Source organism: Mustela nivalis (assembly GCF_964662115.1).
Source record: "Mustela nivalis genome assembly, chromosome: 7".
NCBI lineage: Eukaryota > Metazoa > Chordata > Mammalia > Carnivora > Mustelidae > Mustela > Mustela nivalis.
Genome location: NC_139026.1, coordinates 81028751 through 81046162, shown reverse-complemented (window position 1 = coordinate 81046162; position 17412 = coordinate 81028751). Strand labels below are relative to the sequence as shown.

At 35.3% G+C, this 17412-nt stretch overlaps 1 protein-coding gene across 16 annotated transcripts in view; it reads right to left on the bottom strand.

Moving 5' to 3' along the window:
- PPHLN1 (periphilin 1) overlaps nucleotides 1-17412 on the bottom strand; it is a 156977-nt gene that overhangs the window by 127934 nt on the left and 11631 nt on the right. For 8 of the 16 annotated variants that reach the window (XM_082742246.1, XM_082742235.1, XM_082742243.1 and 5 more), the window contains 2 exons: nucleotides 7684-7848; nucleotides 4945-5006 (listed from right to left, as the gene is read on the bottom strand). In XM_082742246.1, the coding sequence (XP_082598372.1) occupies nucleotides 4945-5006; nucleotides 7684-7848 (227 nt within the window). The remainder of the gene's footprint in view (nucleotides 1-4944; nucleotides 5007-7683; nucleotides 7849-17412) is intronic. The other 8 variants (XM_082742239.1, XM_082742237.1, XM_082742241.1 and 5 more) reach the window with 1 other exon arrangement.

The following is a 17412-nucleotide window of genomic DNA, read 5'->3' as shown; positions in this document are numbered from 1 at the left end:
CTGCTTGTGTTCCCTCTCTTGCTGTCTCTCTCTGTCAAATAAATAAATAAAATCTTAAAAAAAAAAAAGTTATTTTCTGTCGCTCTCGACCCGCAAGAACGACCCGCAGACGAGGTGAGTGGCAAACTTCTTTATTTACAATCTTCAGCCCCAGGACCCCGTACACCGATTATAGCCCCAAGTTATAGAACACAGTGGATAGAAAGCAACCAATCACCACATAACACAACTACTATAACATCCAATCAGAAGGGATACAGATGACTTCAATCCAGATCATGCGGGGAGCTCGTGCCTACTGACGTGAGCCCCCGAAACTTATTGTTCACTCTGTTTTTGTGCCGTTCCCATGGTCCCTGGTTAATCTTATACTAGTCCCGATACTTCAGTACAGGTTGTGCGTTCCCTGGAGCGCTCCCACATAAACATTCACCTGCCCTTCTCCTCAAGCCTCGCCTAGTACGTGACTCCCAGCTTCTGCTGCATGGCTCTCCACAATTTTCTATTTACAAAGTCTTCAATGAGACCACCTAATAGGGAACAACCTACAGACAGCCAGAAAGATGCTAGCCTTGAAAGGCATTAGCTTCTTTGATAGTCTAATACCTGAAATGTCACTGAGGACACCCAGACATCAAGTGAAGGTGCAGAAGATGTGGAAGAACCCCTTCTATACTACAACCATTTCACTTTTATTCATTTTTATGAATTTTTATTTTTTATCTGTTTACTATCTATAATTCATACTAAAATGTAGGCTAATGAGAGCAGAACTTTTATCCCCAGAGGCTAGAAGAATAGCTAACATATACCAGTCACCCAATAAATACTTACCAAATGAATGAATATACCATACAGAATGAAGTCTATACCAAAAAATTTCAAACAACAGAGTAGGAGTACAGGCAACACTCTCTGATCACAGAATAACTAGCATATGCTATGTTGGAATCAGTATAAAATTGCTGTCTATCAGGGGTGCCTGGGTGGTTCAGCTGGTTGAGTGTCTGACTCTTGACCTCAGGGTTATAAGTTCGAATCCCATGGTAGGCTCCACACTGGTCATGGAGCTACTTTAAAAAAGATTAAAAAAATAAAAAATTGTATCTATAAGAATCAATGGAATACAGTTATAACAATACTTAAAAGAAATTTTAAAACTCTACTTATACTCATAAATAAGATGGAAAGAAAAATAAATATCAAAATTAAAATGTTAGATTTTTTTCAAATATTGAAACAGATGTTGCAAGCCTTTTAGAAGACAAACTGAAAAACATCAATTAAAAAGTAAAATATAGGGCGCCTGGGTGCTCAGTTGGTTGAGCAACTGCCTTCGGCTCAGGTCATGATCCGGGACTTCCAGGATCGAGTCCCGAAACAGGCTCCCAGCTCCTTGGGGAGTCTGCTTCTCCCCCTGACCTTCTCCTCTCTCATGCTCTCTCTCACTCAACCTCTCTCAAATAAATAAATAAAATCTTTTTTTTTTTAATTAAAATTAAAAAAAAAAAAAAGTAAAATATGTATGTCCTGTGACCCAGAAATTCCACTTCTGGCAATCTATCTCATAGAAACTAAATTACTGTTTTATAATGAAATCATATACTCCGATTTATTACAACACTGTTTTGTACTAGAAACAGAGTGAATATTCATCAATATGTGAACAGCTAAATTATTTGGTATACCCACATAATGCAACGTAACTTAGCCATTAAAAGGATTCAAATAGGGGTGCCTGGGTGGCTCAGTGGGTTAAAGCCTCTGCCCTCGGCTCAGGTCATGATCCCAGGATCCTGGGATCAAGCCCCACATCGGGCACTCTGCTCTGAGGGGAGCCTGCTTCCTCCTCTCTCTCTCTCTGCCTGCCTCTCTGCCTACTTGTGATCTCTGTCTGTCAAATAAATAAATAAAAATCTTTATAAAAAAAAAAAGGATTCAAATAAAAGTTAAACCAAATAACCTGGAGAGATTTCCACAAGCACTGAATGAGAAAAGCAACTTACAGAAGAATATGTATAATGTGATCTCATTAACAACAAATACCCCAAATTAAATATAAATAAAAAAAATAACATCCAGCTGTTAACATGACTGCGGGAAACCAAGAGTCCCATATGTGATCTTATTTCATTTATGTAAAATTATACACACACACAGGAAAATAGTAAAATGCTTAAAAAAAAAAAAAAACAGGAAGGGAGAATTAAAGATAGAAACCTACTATTATTTTAAAAACTTAAATCAACTCAAATCAACCTGAAAACAGTTTCTTTGGAGTGAATATAAAGCACTGGTTAATCTAATCATGAGTTTTTCTTACAATTTCGCTTATCACATTTAGGTCTTTATTATACCAAATACTTTGATATACCAGGCTTTGGATACACCAGGCTTTCAATTTCACTTTTTTCCCCCTCAAATGGATGGCCATTTCTCCCAGCACTATTAACTGAAAAAGTTCATTCTTTCCCCCATTTTATTTGTAGTGCCACTGCTGCTGTATCCCAAACTCCCAGGTATATTTAGGTTTGTTTCTAGACTCCCTATCCTGTTTCACTGTTTACATTGCTATAGCTTGTAATGTAAGTTTTGATAGTATATCGAGCCTTCATATCTTTTTCAATGCTACTTTTGACTTTTGGTCCTTTACTCTTTCATAGTAAATTTAGAAACAACTTACCAACTTCCATGGAGAAAAATCCTAGAATTTAGACTGGAACCGAACTGAATGAACATCTGAATTTTAGAACTGATATCTTCATGATACTGTCTTTTCCCAGCCAAGAATGTCACATATGTGTTGCTCCTTTTACTTGGGTCTTTTCAAATGTCCCTTAGAAATTACTTGCAATTTCATCTACATAGGTCTCACACACTTTTGTTAGATTTAGTCCCATTACTCCTTACAGTTTTTATGTTACAGAAAATAATTTTAAATTACATTTTTAACTTATGCTTATAGCTGATTTCATTATACTAAACTTTGCTAATTTCCTAAAAGTTCTAATAGTCTATAGACTCTATTGAATCTTCTACATAATTTATCATCTGTAAATAGCTTTCTTTCATTCTAACCCTTACAACTTCATTTTTCTTGTCTTACTGTGGAGACTGAGACCTCCATTACCATGATGAATAGAAGCAGTGATAACAGGCATCTTTGCTTTGTTCTAATTTTAAAGCAAATGCTTCTAACTCTACCATGTAGTATAGTAAATCCCTATTTATAAGATAAAGGAAATTATCTTCTATTTCTAGCTGTCTAAAACTTAACTGTTCTGTTTAAGACAGAAATTAAATTTTATTCAAGTATTGTTCAGCATCTATTTTCGCCATTACTCCTTTTGGGAAAGGTAGTCCTCCATGAGTAGCAAGCTCTTGACAGTGTGTTCCTCAGCTGCAGTGCATCCCACTGTATACACAGCCACCATCTCTGCCCACAACATCACCCTATGGGACTTCGAGGCAGGGAACCAGTACTACCATGCTGATACCCCTGATGACTAAGGTGCTGTGTGTAATAAACTGCCTTGCTCTGACCCACTCAATCCTGTTGTCTACCTCTGACACCTAGAGAGTTGTAGCAGTTGACTACTTTCTCTTGTCTACAGAGAGAGTTATAAGAGATCTTTTTTTAAAGATTTATTTCTTTTTCGAGGTGGGGAGGGACAGAGGAAGAAGAAGAAAGAATCCCAAGCAGACTCCCCACCAAGCATAGAGCCCAATTCTCCACGAGGCTGGATCTCACAACCCTGAGATCATGACCTGAACCAAAATCAAGAGTCAGATCCTTAAGCAACTGAACCATCCAGGCACCCCCATAGAAGATCTTTAAAAAGCTCCTTTATAACTTCTATTACTTCCTTTGTGAAGTCATTAAAAAAAATCAAACAAGGGGCACCTAGGTGGCTCAGTCATGAAGCATCCGCCTTTGGTTCAGGTCGTGATTCCAGGGTCCTGGGATGGAGCCCCGCAGCAGGCACCCTGCTCGTTGGGAGGCCTGCTTCTCCCTCTCCCACTCCCCCTGCTTGTGTTCCCTCTCTCACTGTGTCTCTCGCTGTTGAATAATAAATAAAATCTTTTTTTTTTTAAGATTGTATTTATTTATTTGACAGAGAGAGATCACAAGTAGGCAGAGAGGCAGGCGGGGGGGGGGGGGGCTGGGGAAGCAGCCTCCCTGCTGAGCAGAACCCGATGTGGGGCTAGATTCCAGGATGCTGGGATCATATCTGAGCCAAAGGCAAGGCTTTAACCCACTGAGCCACAGAGGCGCCCCAATAAATAAAATCTTTAAAAAAAAAAAAAATCAAACAAACTTGAAGGGTACCTGGATGGCTCAAGTCATGATCCCAAGATTCTAGGATCAAGCCCCACGTCAGCCTCCTTGCTCAGTGAGGAGTCTGCTTCTCCCTCTCCCTCTGCCCCTCCCGCCTAGGGTGTACTCTAATAAATAAATAACCTAAAAAATAAAAATAAAACAAACTTGATTAAATCTGTCCATCTGTGTTTTTTTTTCCTAACTATTCTATCAAATGCCTCTATAACTAACCAAGGCTAACAATGACTGAAATTCTTCCAAAATATATTAATAAGAGACACTCTCTAAGGACTCAAATATTCTGGAGGGGGAAAAAAAGGCCTTAACATTCTAATTAAGCAGATACCTTATAATCCATATTACACATTAGGAATAATTTAATACCTAATTTGATGAGAATATACTAATAGTTCAAACATTTTTTTTATTATCAGTTTTCAAAATGCCAATACAGAATGCTATCAGTGCTATTATATTAGTCACAGGACTAATATGTTTGTTGCTCTCAGAATTATAAATCCTAAAAAAAAATATTTTATCTATAAGCCTTGAGATTAGATTTCAACAGCAGACATCTCAGTGAATCAAGTATCAAAGTAGTTATGGTACTATGTTCATTTTACCTGTACTCAGGCTGTCGACTTGCAGAATGATCATCTCTTGTCCACCTATAGCCAGATTCATCCTGTAAAATAAAAAAAGTTATTTAGGTATCTGTTTACATTATTTTAGTCAAGCAAGATTTATCTAACAGTACTAAGACCAAAATAATATGAGGACAAAGACACCTTTTTAAATCTCTCTGAGTTTCAAAGGCATAAAAAGGGGGGGGAAAGATATAGCAAGTCATCCATTTCAACAAGTAATTTAGCACTATGAAAATGCTTATGGTATTTCTTTGGGGCCCTAACAGCCTTATTACCAAAGACACGCCAACATCACAACAGTTCAGGATGCTTATAAGATCAGAGGCTCAATTTAAATTTAATCAAGCATACATTTCTCAACCTTTCATTTTATTTTCTTTCTGTCAAGTTCTCTCACCAATTTTCAAATTCAAGTCCAATGAATTTCTTGTTCAAGTTTTTTTTCTCATCTTGATTCTTATCAAAATCCATGATTGGAAACAATATCATAAGAAGCTATCACCTGGGGCACCTGGGTTGCTCAGTCATTGGATGCCTGCCTTCGGCTCGGGTCATGATCCCAGGGTCCTGGGATCAAGCCCCACATCAGGCTCCCCGCTCAGCGGGAAGCGTGCTTCTCCCACTCCAGCTCCCCCTGCTTGTGTTCCCTCTCTCTCTGTCTCTCTCTCTTAAATAAATAAATCTTAAAAAATTGAAAAATAAAAATTTTTTAGAAAAAGAAGCTATCACCTACCGATAAACTATATTAGAGCAAGATGTGGCACGAAATTTAAAATTAATTTTAAAAAAGTGTATTTTGTCCTCTAAAACAGAAAAAAATAAATTTAAAAAATTAGTAGTAGATCATGCCCAATTGCTTTAAAATTACATATAGAATATAAAGGTAATTATTTATAAATATTAATTCAGCTAAAATAAATATTGTTTTCATCTTCCTCTTTAGCATCATATATTCTTTTTTTTTAAGATTTTTTTTTAATTTATTTATTTGACAGACAGAGATCACAAGTAGGCATAGAGGCAGGCAGAGAGAGAGAGGAGGAAGCAGGCTCCCCGCTGAGCAGAGAGCCCGATGTGGGGCTTGATCCCAGGACCCTGGGATCATGACCTGAGCTGAAGACAGAGGCTTTAACCCACTGAGCCACCCAGGCACCCCAGCATCATATATTCTAACACAAGAGTAATGTATTCATCATTTTCCTTCCCAACAGTAAATCTAAACAAACAAAAGAAAAAACTCAAAAGCTCTACAATATTAGATCAAATAAGTATTTACTTTATATAACTGAACTCAAGATAAATTAGTGTCACAAGAATCCTAAAGGTCTCCAAAAGACTTATTTTTGTTTAAAGAGAATATAAAGGGAAAATGTTGTATAAAGTATGATAAACGCAATTTGTAACAAAAAACTAATGTTGAGGCACTATTACGCTACAACATTTTAGAGAAGAAATCATATTCACGAGGATTCATACACGAACTGGTTCAATGAATCCCAAATCCCCTATCTATATCAAATGGCCACATTTGATTTTCCTAAGAGGGATACCAACTTTATGTGAAGGCCAAATTTTTTCTTCCTCAGACTACCTGGAATAATGGCTCCAAAGGCAAAATCCAGTAATTCTAGAATACAGATAATGTATAATATTTACTTTTCAACACCAAATCCCTCTTCCTAAAGGAAAGGCATGACATTTAAAAATTGAACAAAACAAAAATTCACTCTAGGAGAAGGAAGCTATGCACCCCAAACTTTAAAAATGACAAGAAAACACTGAATAGTCTCATTATTACTTTAGAATTGTTAAGGCTCACCATAATGCAGTAGTAAGAGAACTGGACTTCCATACATACCCAACCCTGGATAAATCACCTTACCTCCATTTCTTTGAGGGTCAAGAATGGAAAGTAATTCCAACAGCCAAAGAGAGGTGAAATTTTAACATAAACAATGTTTGAATATGTACTGTTAATTGCAAAATTATATAGTAGGGAAGGGGAAAGGAGAAAATGTAGGAAAACGGTCTATAAGAGTGATGTAAACACACAAGCTAAGTCAAAGGAACTGCATCAAGGAATAGTTGCAATCAAGTTCAATGACAGATTACTGCAACATTAAATACATACTTCTAGATTATTAAAGATGATCAAGAGAAACAAAATACAATAGCAACATCAATGGTAATAATAGAAACTAACATTTAAAAAGTGTTTCTTATATATAGGACAGGCAGTGTTTTGAGAGCTTTCTAATCTGAGTTACTAAGTAGACTTTAAGAAGTATAACAAAAAGCTCAACTGTAACCCAACCTTACCCATAGCATCTCATCATGATGAAAATAATCAAAGTAATTATAAGTGGATACATCCAGTAAGAGATGGTAACCACCTGCTCATCACTCACTGAGTACCAAGGCAATGTAGATTATCTTTATCTGCTTCTGTAAATTCTTGCCAATCCAGAGGATAAAAATATAAGCTAGCTGGAATTAATGTCACTTAAGAGCTACCCAGAGTGGCTTACCTACTTTGTCCCAAGATTCTCCACTACCAGTTCCCATTTGACAGCTCTAGCAGGCAACTCAACAGAGCATCAAGCAGGAAGTGTTTTATTCAACTGCCCTCATGGCCAGTCACATAAATTTCAAAAATTACATAATTTTTAAACTTATAAAAAAATAACAATTAGTACACGGGGGAAATTTACATACTCCTCTGTGAGGTGGACCACTTCTTCGATCATGAGAAAAACTGCGGCCCTCGTCATATTCTTGGTAATCAACATGACTGTAATATCTACTGTAGTTTCCTTCACCAGGTCTGTCTAGCAGTGGTGGTTTCTTTGGCACAATATTAACTACTCTATGGTAGCCATCCTAAAACAGACAAAAAGAAATATATAAAAATCACTAATTTCTCTATTTGGTTTTGGAAAGGTTTTTAAAAAGTACAGGAGTTCTTATCCTTAATCAAACAGAGTAAATGTATAAACAAACAAAAATGCATTAATGAAATAACATGAATATAACTAATAGCAAGGTTTTCACATGGATTAAAGAAAATAAAATTGTTCAATGAAGAAAGCCAGGTGTTTAAAATAACAAGCAGCAATGCTAAAACCAATGCTAAAACCAATCATAAATAAAAGAAAAAGTACATTATTGTTTTAATAAAAAATAAACTACAGAAAGAATATTACAGTAGCTCTAATCCTAATTGCCTAAGAATTTTAGAAACAAAACCATTTAAGATAGCACACATCTTTAGTCTACTGTGTTTGAAGTATACGGTTTTGAAGAAATACAAAATCTTCACACATAAGGAACAGCAAACAGGGAGGTATACTGAGCTAGAACCATCAAGAGGAAACATTCTGCTATTTCTCCAGAAGAGAAGAGAGCCCTTGACTTCACAGCTCTGGAAGCAAAATAAAACCTGATATAAAATTTGAACTATTTTCAAAGTAGTATGTTATTAATGTTTTAAAGTTTTAGCAACTACATGGACGTTTGTGGGAGTTGGGAAATTGGAAGGAAGGAGAACAACACCTCTCTGGTTTAGCAGCTGCTGTGAAATAACTGAACAAAAAGATGGTTACCAACAGTAAAAACTAGAGAGCTACGTAACATGTATTTGTAAATAACCTGGGCTTGACTAGTCACGGTCTTTCTACCTATATCAGATGAAATATATGTGAAAGAAATTAGAAAACTATCAAAATGTAAGACACAACCAATTTAAATTAACTAATTTGACAAAATAAAGAAAGTCCAACATTCAGGGCATTACTATACCATCTTTATTCTCGGCTTCATTATCTGTACAACAGACTAATACTAATACCTACCTCAAGGAGTTGCTGTGAAGACTAAATGAAAAACAGATTGTAAAATATTTAGTACAATGTGTAAGCCATACTAAGTACTCAAAATGTTTGCTGTTTGGATTACCTTTTTCAAGTCTAGGTGAAACACAATTCCTCAACGCGTCTATTTCCTTAAATGACTTCTTAGCATTAATAACTACAACTATTCAAATATTAAATTACTGTGTCCTATTCAAATTTCCTAATAGGCAGGAAATTTGTTACTGTGCTGAGAAAAAATAAAATCAATGATTATATCTGTTTGAGAGCTAAAAGGATCTACTAATTTTTTCTTATGGGAACAAAAAGTAGTTTCCTTCTTTAGTATGTGAGTTATTAAATTGTAACACATATTTTATATGTTCACATAAAATATAACAGAAAAATGAACCCATTGACTCTGTCTTGCAAAAACTGTCTTTCAAGAGATTTCAATTAAATCTAAGCAAATATTGAGCTTCTAAAAAAATTCAACATTAAGCCAAAATTAGCAACTTTGTAATTTATATCATTTTCTAAATCAAAATCTGTTGTTTATAAAATTAGAATCACTGATTACTCCATTTCCAAGAAACCATAAAATTCCATTCCATAATATCCTTGATTGTTTGTATATATTTATTTGGAGGGATAGTGGGTAAGTGTGCATATCTAAACATTTCTATGAATAGAGAGATTACAAAGCAACATTTTCCTTTGTTCAAAGTGGTTTTAGGACTGTAAAATGCATATGGTAAAACTTTCAAAGAATAATATTCAAATCACATTTAGTCATAGATTAAATAAACTGTTTTTTTTTTAAATAATAATAAATGAAAACAATCATTCCAGAGTTGTTAATCAGCAACAGAAAAAAAACCCTCTTGATTACAGTTCTGTATCTAGCAATGAAGATCAAACTGACATTTCCTTTGTTTTGAGAATGTTCAAACATAAGCACCTATACCATCTCACCTCTCTAGGCATCTATTCTTAAAACTCCCTAGTTACATGAAAAGATTTAAGGAAATGAAGATGACTACAGGAGTCTGTGATAAAGCAAGATGATATTATTAGAAAGTTTCTATATTATCCAGGTATTATATTCAAGGATTTTTCTTTCCAATAAAATCCATGATGGGAGGCAAAGATTTCAGAATTTTTTTCTAAAGTTTTATTTATAAAGAAAGTTCAAACAGTATTTTATATTACCGGCAATGCCAGACCCAATTGGAAACATTCATTCAGTGTTTGAATGAATTCTCATACAAATTTATATTAAGCTATAAACATGTAATTTTCCTTTCTAAATGCTAACAGAAGGACACAAGGCTTTAGGTACTGATATGTTCACAGCCTTCATTTTAGAAATACCTTGGAAAGCAATGGCACTATTATATGCAAACCAGAAATAAAAATTATGACTTCTGAAGAATATCTTAAAAGATTTTTAAAGATAACAGGATCATTTTCAATTAATTTAAAAATGAACTCCATGGAATCAAAACATTTCTATTATTTATTATTTCTATTATTTCAAATCTTGAGTTTGGACATAAAATTTGAATTCACCTCAATGAAATCAATTTTCATTGCTTCCATTCATTACAAAAAATATGTATGGTATCCCTTTAAGATCAGACTATATCAACTTAATACAACTATTACATATTTATTATACCATTTATCAATTTTCCATGGCTATTACTAGAATTTCCAAAAATATGCATCAAATCTATCAGATCTGCTCCTCCAAAATTAGTATTAATGTTGTAATGGGTCAGACCAAAATAAAAAAGTAATATGTAACTCATTTAAAAAAAAAATTTTAGGCCTATTTTACTTAATCATTGATCTATTCTGGCAGAATATAGGAAGCAAAAACTTGCATATAGATTTAAATACTTTTTTGAGTATAGGTCAGTGAAATTTACACTTTCTCATAGGTCTCGGGGTGAAACAATTCCTACCATTAGGCTGTCTGGGTTTCTGAAATAGGGAGTGCTCACAGTTTGCTTGTGCTAATGGGTATCTGATCAGGTTAAGATACATATCAAATTAGTTTTGCAATTTTTAGATCTGAAATGGTGAACATGTTTTGTTACAAAAAGCAATTATTTCTTAATTTGCTATAAATTCTAATGAGAAATACTTTCATTTCAGTAAATGAATAATAGCACCAAGTTTTGTTTCATTCAATATTTAAATGCCAAATTTTCCACACTAATATTTAATCTCTTTACTAACTGGGGACAAATTATGAGGATTAGCACATTTCTTTAAAAGCATTTCTTTACCAATGTCATTAAAATATACTCGGCACAAACTCTTAACACAAAAACATTTTATTTAAAGGAAAAATTTAAACATTTAAACACCTCCTTTTAAGCATCCTTATCATTTAGAGACACATACTAAAATAGTTATTTGTACTTGAAATAGAGTATCTTGGATTTACTTCAAAATAATCTGGGAGAGGGGCGCCTGGGTGGCTCAGTGGGTTAAAGCCTCTGCCTTCGGCTCAGGTCATGATCCCAGGATCCTGCGATCAAGCCCTGCATTGGGCTCTCTGTTCAGTGGGGAATCTGCTTCCTTCTCTCTCTCTGCCTGCCTCTCTGCTTATTTGTGATCTCTGTCAAATAAATAAATAAAATCTTAAAATAATAATAATAATAATCTGGGAGAAAAGAAACTGGGGTAGTCATAAACAAAACAAGATGGACCATGAGTTGATAATTGCCATTTGGATGATTCGCCCATGGTGAGTTCATTTTGTTATGTTTTTTCTACTTTTATATCTTTAATTTTTGTCTTTATAATCAGTCAGAAACTACTAAAACACACTAACCTACCAGCAAAGTAACTAAGTATGATAGCAAATGTAAAGAGTTAATCCCATTCCTCCCTGAAACAATCAACTCAGTATGAATGCAAGCTTCATTGGCACAGAAACCTTGGTCTTAACTCACTGCTCTATTCCCAGCACCTGGAACAGCACTTGGCACATAGTAGGCACTACATACGTAACATATTCTGCTTCACTACATCAATTTTATGCTACTTTTAGCATCACATGCTTTTTGTTAGAAATGTACCACACAAACCACACATAACTAAAAAATTTTACTACACAGGCTGGTGGACTTTTGCTTTCAAAAGTCTGAGGTTCTTTTCTTCTGCTACCTCATATTTTGTGATATGCATTTCTATAACAGCACTTACTCATTTAATTCACTCACTGAATTTTCAAAGAAATACTGGTGGTTTTGCATTTCAATGGCTCTGGGAAATAATGAGTCAAATATCTGAAATTGAAACTGCACCAGAAAATCAGGACATATTGTTACAGAATATAGCCAAGAACTCATCGTTCCTCTCTGGAAGTAACGACAAGAAGGAAGTTAAATACTTGCAATTCTGTCAACCAAGAACGTAAAACACCTCCTAGGGAAGCTCTACACAAAGGAACATTACTAAATCAAAACTTGGCAGATGAACACTTAAGACTTTGTATTACATGTGTGTAATTTTTGCATTTAGAAAAAGATGTAAAAAAAAACACGGCACTTTTATGGTATGTATACCTAGAGTTAGTGAAAAGCAGACCTGTCCAGTTTACTTTGAAATACATCCAAAAACTAGATGGATTAAGTAGATGGATGAAGGACAGATAAGTGGATAAATACATGATAAAGAAAGTTTTCATAAAATGTTAATAGTTGAATATAAGTAGTGAGTAAATGGGAGCAATAAGAAAAAAAAGAAATGCAGTAAAATTGCTTTTCTGTTAGAGAACAGAACCCAAATATACAAAATAGAGCATTACCTTCCTCTGTCACAGGCACTAATGATAGTGAGTGCTTACTTTTTCAAGGATTAACTAATTTTATATTTAGAAAAAAAATAATCTGCCTTTTTAAAACTAAGTTTTTAGTGAAGTATGACATACATACAAAAAGTCTAAAAATCATAAATGACTCCTGGATCAATTTTTACAAGATAATTACACTTTATAACTACCACCAGATCAAAAAACTGAACATCCCTAGTATGGCAAAAGCCTTCCTGTGCTCTCTCCCAGCCAATACTCACCTCTCCTAAAAGTAACTGCTTTCCTGGTGAGTTTTGCTTATTCTGAAACTTTATTTAAATATGCAGGAAATACAGGATATACTCTTGTATTTGGCTTCTTTTTTTTTAGTATGATGTCTCTGAGATTCATACATGTTGCTGCTTTTGCAATGGTCCATCAGGTCCATTCATTCTAACTGCTGTGTAAATTGCACAATTAATTTATCTACTCTACTGTTACACATTTGGATTGTTGCCAGCTTGGAGCTGTTATGAATAATGCTGCTTATGAGAATCTTGTACAAGTCAATATGATATACCAATATGGTTTTTAAAATAACATTAGATGATCTCTGTTTTGTTATTAAATGTTTTTAAATATTAAAGAAATTATACTTTTATTAGCTCCAAATTCAGGAACTTTACTAATTTATATTTATATATATACTAATATGTATACTAACTTTACTAATTCATATTTCTAATTCTAGTGTCATTTAACAATTTTCTAGCCCAAGGATTCAGCAGGTCCTTGAAATCAGATGTAAATAAAAAATTACTTTTTTCACCCAAATACAGCAACAAACAACAGAAGTATCTGTGGCTTCGTCACTAATAGAAATCATAGATATTTTCATATCATGTTATAGCTGTTGCATTATCTCAAAATACCATTTTCTCTCATAACTTTGAAAATAGTAATGAAACTCCCACCATTAGCTCTTAGTACTTTAATGACCTAATAAAGAAGTACATATTACTGTATTACAAAATTGTTTTAGAATAGTTCGATAATTCAAATATAAGTGGTCTTCTTTAATTTTGTGTATTTTATAGTTTTAAAACCCCTACTCTAAAAGGGATCCATAGGCTTCACCAGACTGTTAAAAGGATCCATGGCACCAAAAAGTTTAAGAAACTTTGCTTTACTTTACTAAAATGAAAATGGAGGTGTAACATAGAAGGTAAAGAGATAACTTCCAAGAGCCATCAAAGGCACATAATTGAGGGGAGGGGAAGGCTTTAATTTTCTAACCAAAAAAAAGGCCATGTTCACCATAAAAGCAAGTCTTAAAGGGATGTGGGAATTGAGAAGGATTTATCAACTAAAAAAGGCTTATTGGGAGGAGGAAGGGACCAATCACTAGAATTAAAATTGTTTCTTCAAAAGGAGAGCAATAAAGCTGCACAAGGTCTGGACAGATTCTGTGCTCTCAGGAGAAAGGCAATCTAGGTACCTCCCCAAATAGGAGGAACTAAGTAGCCAGAGAATTTAGAAAGTCAGATTCACCTTTGGGAACTTAAGAGTTGGTTGAGTACTTCCACTGTGATTTTAAATGCACTTGTTGTATAAAATATACCTATCTTCTTCCTGCTGATGAAATTACTTTATAAAGGAGCCTCTATTTCACATTTACACCCACATAAATTATTTAAAAATGAAAATGTGTGGGTTTAGATTTTACTACAATAGCCTCATCCACTGATAACTTCCATCACCTGTCATTTTACCTCAACTCCTGTCACCATCAGCAACTTCAGTGTTCATCTGCATTTCTTAACTGCATAAGTAACCTGTTAACTTTTATACAACACTGATGTTTTGATCCTAGCTGCAAATATTAGGACTTAATTTTCTGGATGGGGCCCAGGCACTGATATTTAAGAACTCTGTGTGACTTCAAAGTCCAGAGAGGACTGAGAGTCTCTAATCTAAATCACTGAGCAAATCGAGCTACCAAGTTTTCCTGATCTCCTCACCTTCACCCACCCTCTATTCCTACCCCCATCTGCTGGACTTTAAATCACCCAGAACTGTACTCTCTTGGAAACTCTACACTTCAAAATACCAATTGCCTATCTTTCTACCACACACTGGTCTTCAGTTTCACTGAGCCTTTACTGTCCCTCAACCCCTCACTTCTTTCAATCCACTGTCCCTCTTACAGCTTTATCTCCTTCCTGAATCACCCCATAACACATAATATATTACCTCAGTAACTCTCTGAGTCAGAACTTTCAATATCTTTATCTTCCTGAGTCCACCACTCATCATGCCATCTTAAATCAATACAACAACTTGCCTCCTCCACTCCAAAATTGGGCTACTTAGGTAATAAAGCACACATTCCTGCAGACTGGTACCCCTATAATATTACAGCGCAAAGCTCACTGCCCCTCAGCCACAGTCTTTTAAAACATCTCTGGTGAGGAGATACCAACAATAGCTACTCACAATTCAAGGCTGGCCTCAAATCACCCTCTACCTCCTGCACTTTCAGATGATCTTGCTACCCCTTCAGAGAAAACAAAGGCTTTTAGTATGAACTTTCTCAAATCCATTCTCACACAATGACCTAGAGATCTGAAGGGTCCTTCTTTTGTCCTTAGGCCACTGATAAGCCAATCATCCCCATCTTAAAACTCATTCCTCCCCAGCTTGTTTAAACCACTTCCCCCCCCCCCATAGAAATAGCTGATAGCCTCCTGACAGGTCCTTCTGCCTCCAGTCTTAACTCTCTGAATCACCTTCCACTTCACTGTGTTCTAGAATACAAGCCAGCGCAAAAAAACAAAAACAAAACAAAAAAAACAAAACAAAAAAAAAAAGTAAAAAAAAAAAAAAAAAAAAGAATACAAGCCAGCATGCATAAATAATGCAGAATGGTGTAATAAGTGGTGTAATATATAACTTTTCCCATGATTTGATCATGAATACTTCCCACTGTTGTTTGAAATTCTATTTCTGTATATAAATCCCTGCTTACATTTTATGGCTTCTACAACATTCTACTGAGTTCTATAAATGTTGTACCATTCAACACTCAGAATTGTTTTGAAGATTAAGAGATTTATATGTAAAACCCCTCACTTACAGTAAGCAGGAACTAGTTAAACATGTAATTACAGTAAGTTACCACTTAAAAGTCACCCCCTGTCTAAATGTTTCTTATTTTATAATTCGGAATCATGTGTTACATTAAGGGGGAAAAAAACCTAATTAGAAAAAAAAAAAAAGGCAATTCCTCAAAATTGAAAACAAACTAAAACAAATCCAACTATATATTCCAGTTGGTGGCGTAACCACACAGAAAATTTTAAGTATTCTTGAAATACAAATTCCTAATAGGATATATCCTTAGAAAGGTAGGGGTCCCAAGAATTTTTTTTTCTAAAATCATCCCTTTTACTACCTTTTCATTACTCCCACATTATGTTTATCTATATCACTTTGTTTTGTTTTCCTAGATAAACTATAATTTTATCAAACAGGAAAGAATTTAACTCAAAGTTTAATTAGAAACCACAGACAATAATAAATACACAATCTATAAATAAAACTTGGAAAGAAATGACATATAGTAACAAGTCTACTCGTTCTGAAATATGGTAGGCCTCTTTCTTTCCTCCATCTTTTATCTTTTTTTGGGGGGAGGGGGGTCATCAAATGATCCTTTGTTGAAGTGTTTTCCTTTGTAGTTCTTAACTAGCTGGGCATTCCACTGCACCACTATTGATGTCATCTATGATGTCATGACGATGGTGGCCATCAACACTGCAGCCCGCAGATTGGGCCACCTCCAGGATCTCCTTAATGGTTCTAGAGAATTATCTGGCTAAAGATCAGTGGCATATTGGGGTGCCTGGGCGGCTCAGTGGGTTGAGCCTCTGCCTTCGGTTCGGGTCATGATCCTAGGGTCCTGGAATCGAGCCCCACATCGGGCTCTCTGCTTAGCAGGGAGCCTGCTTCCTCCTCTCTCTCTGCCTGCCTCTCTGCCTACTTGTGATCTCAGTCTGTCAAATAAATAAATAAATAATCTTAAAAATAAAAAAAGATCAGTGACATATCTATCAGGCAATGTTGACAATCTTATCAAAAGTGATATTTCCACTGTGCTTAATGTTTTTCTTCAGTATCTTGGTGGTTCCTTGAGGGCTTTGACCATCAGGGCAGAGGCAGTCTGCCTGCAGTCCCACTTCAGTCTGGGCCTGTCTGTTCTGAATGGTCAGTTTCACTGTAATCCTCAGACCCTTCCAATTATCAGTTGCCTTGGCGAGGTCATCACCAACTTCTGCTGGAGAAAGACTCAAGAGGCCGATCTTGGGGGGCAGGACAGACATAGCACCAACTTCCCCATCAGCGCACCCCAGGTACATGACTTTGTTCTAATTGGGGTTGGGATCTTGAACTTAGGAGGCATGGCGGAGGTAGCTGGTGTCAGGATGAACCCGAATTCGAGACTACTAAAGACAGTTGCACCCCTGCCTCCTCTGAGCCAAAAACCAAAAAGTCCATCTTTTATCATTTTAGATCAACCCAGCCTAAGCTGTAACCCAGGCCAAATGACAATGCTAAAAGTGGTATCACCCATCTGTAGGACTTACTCAGAATATATAAGTGAAGAAAAAAAAACAAAAACAAAAAACTAGCATATAAACAAGTATTTGTACCCTTTGATGGCATATGATGAATCCATATAGCCACATAGTATCAACACAACCCAAACCCCTGGTGCTTAGAATG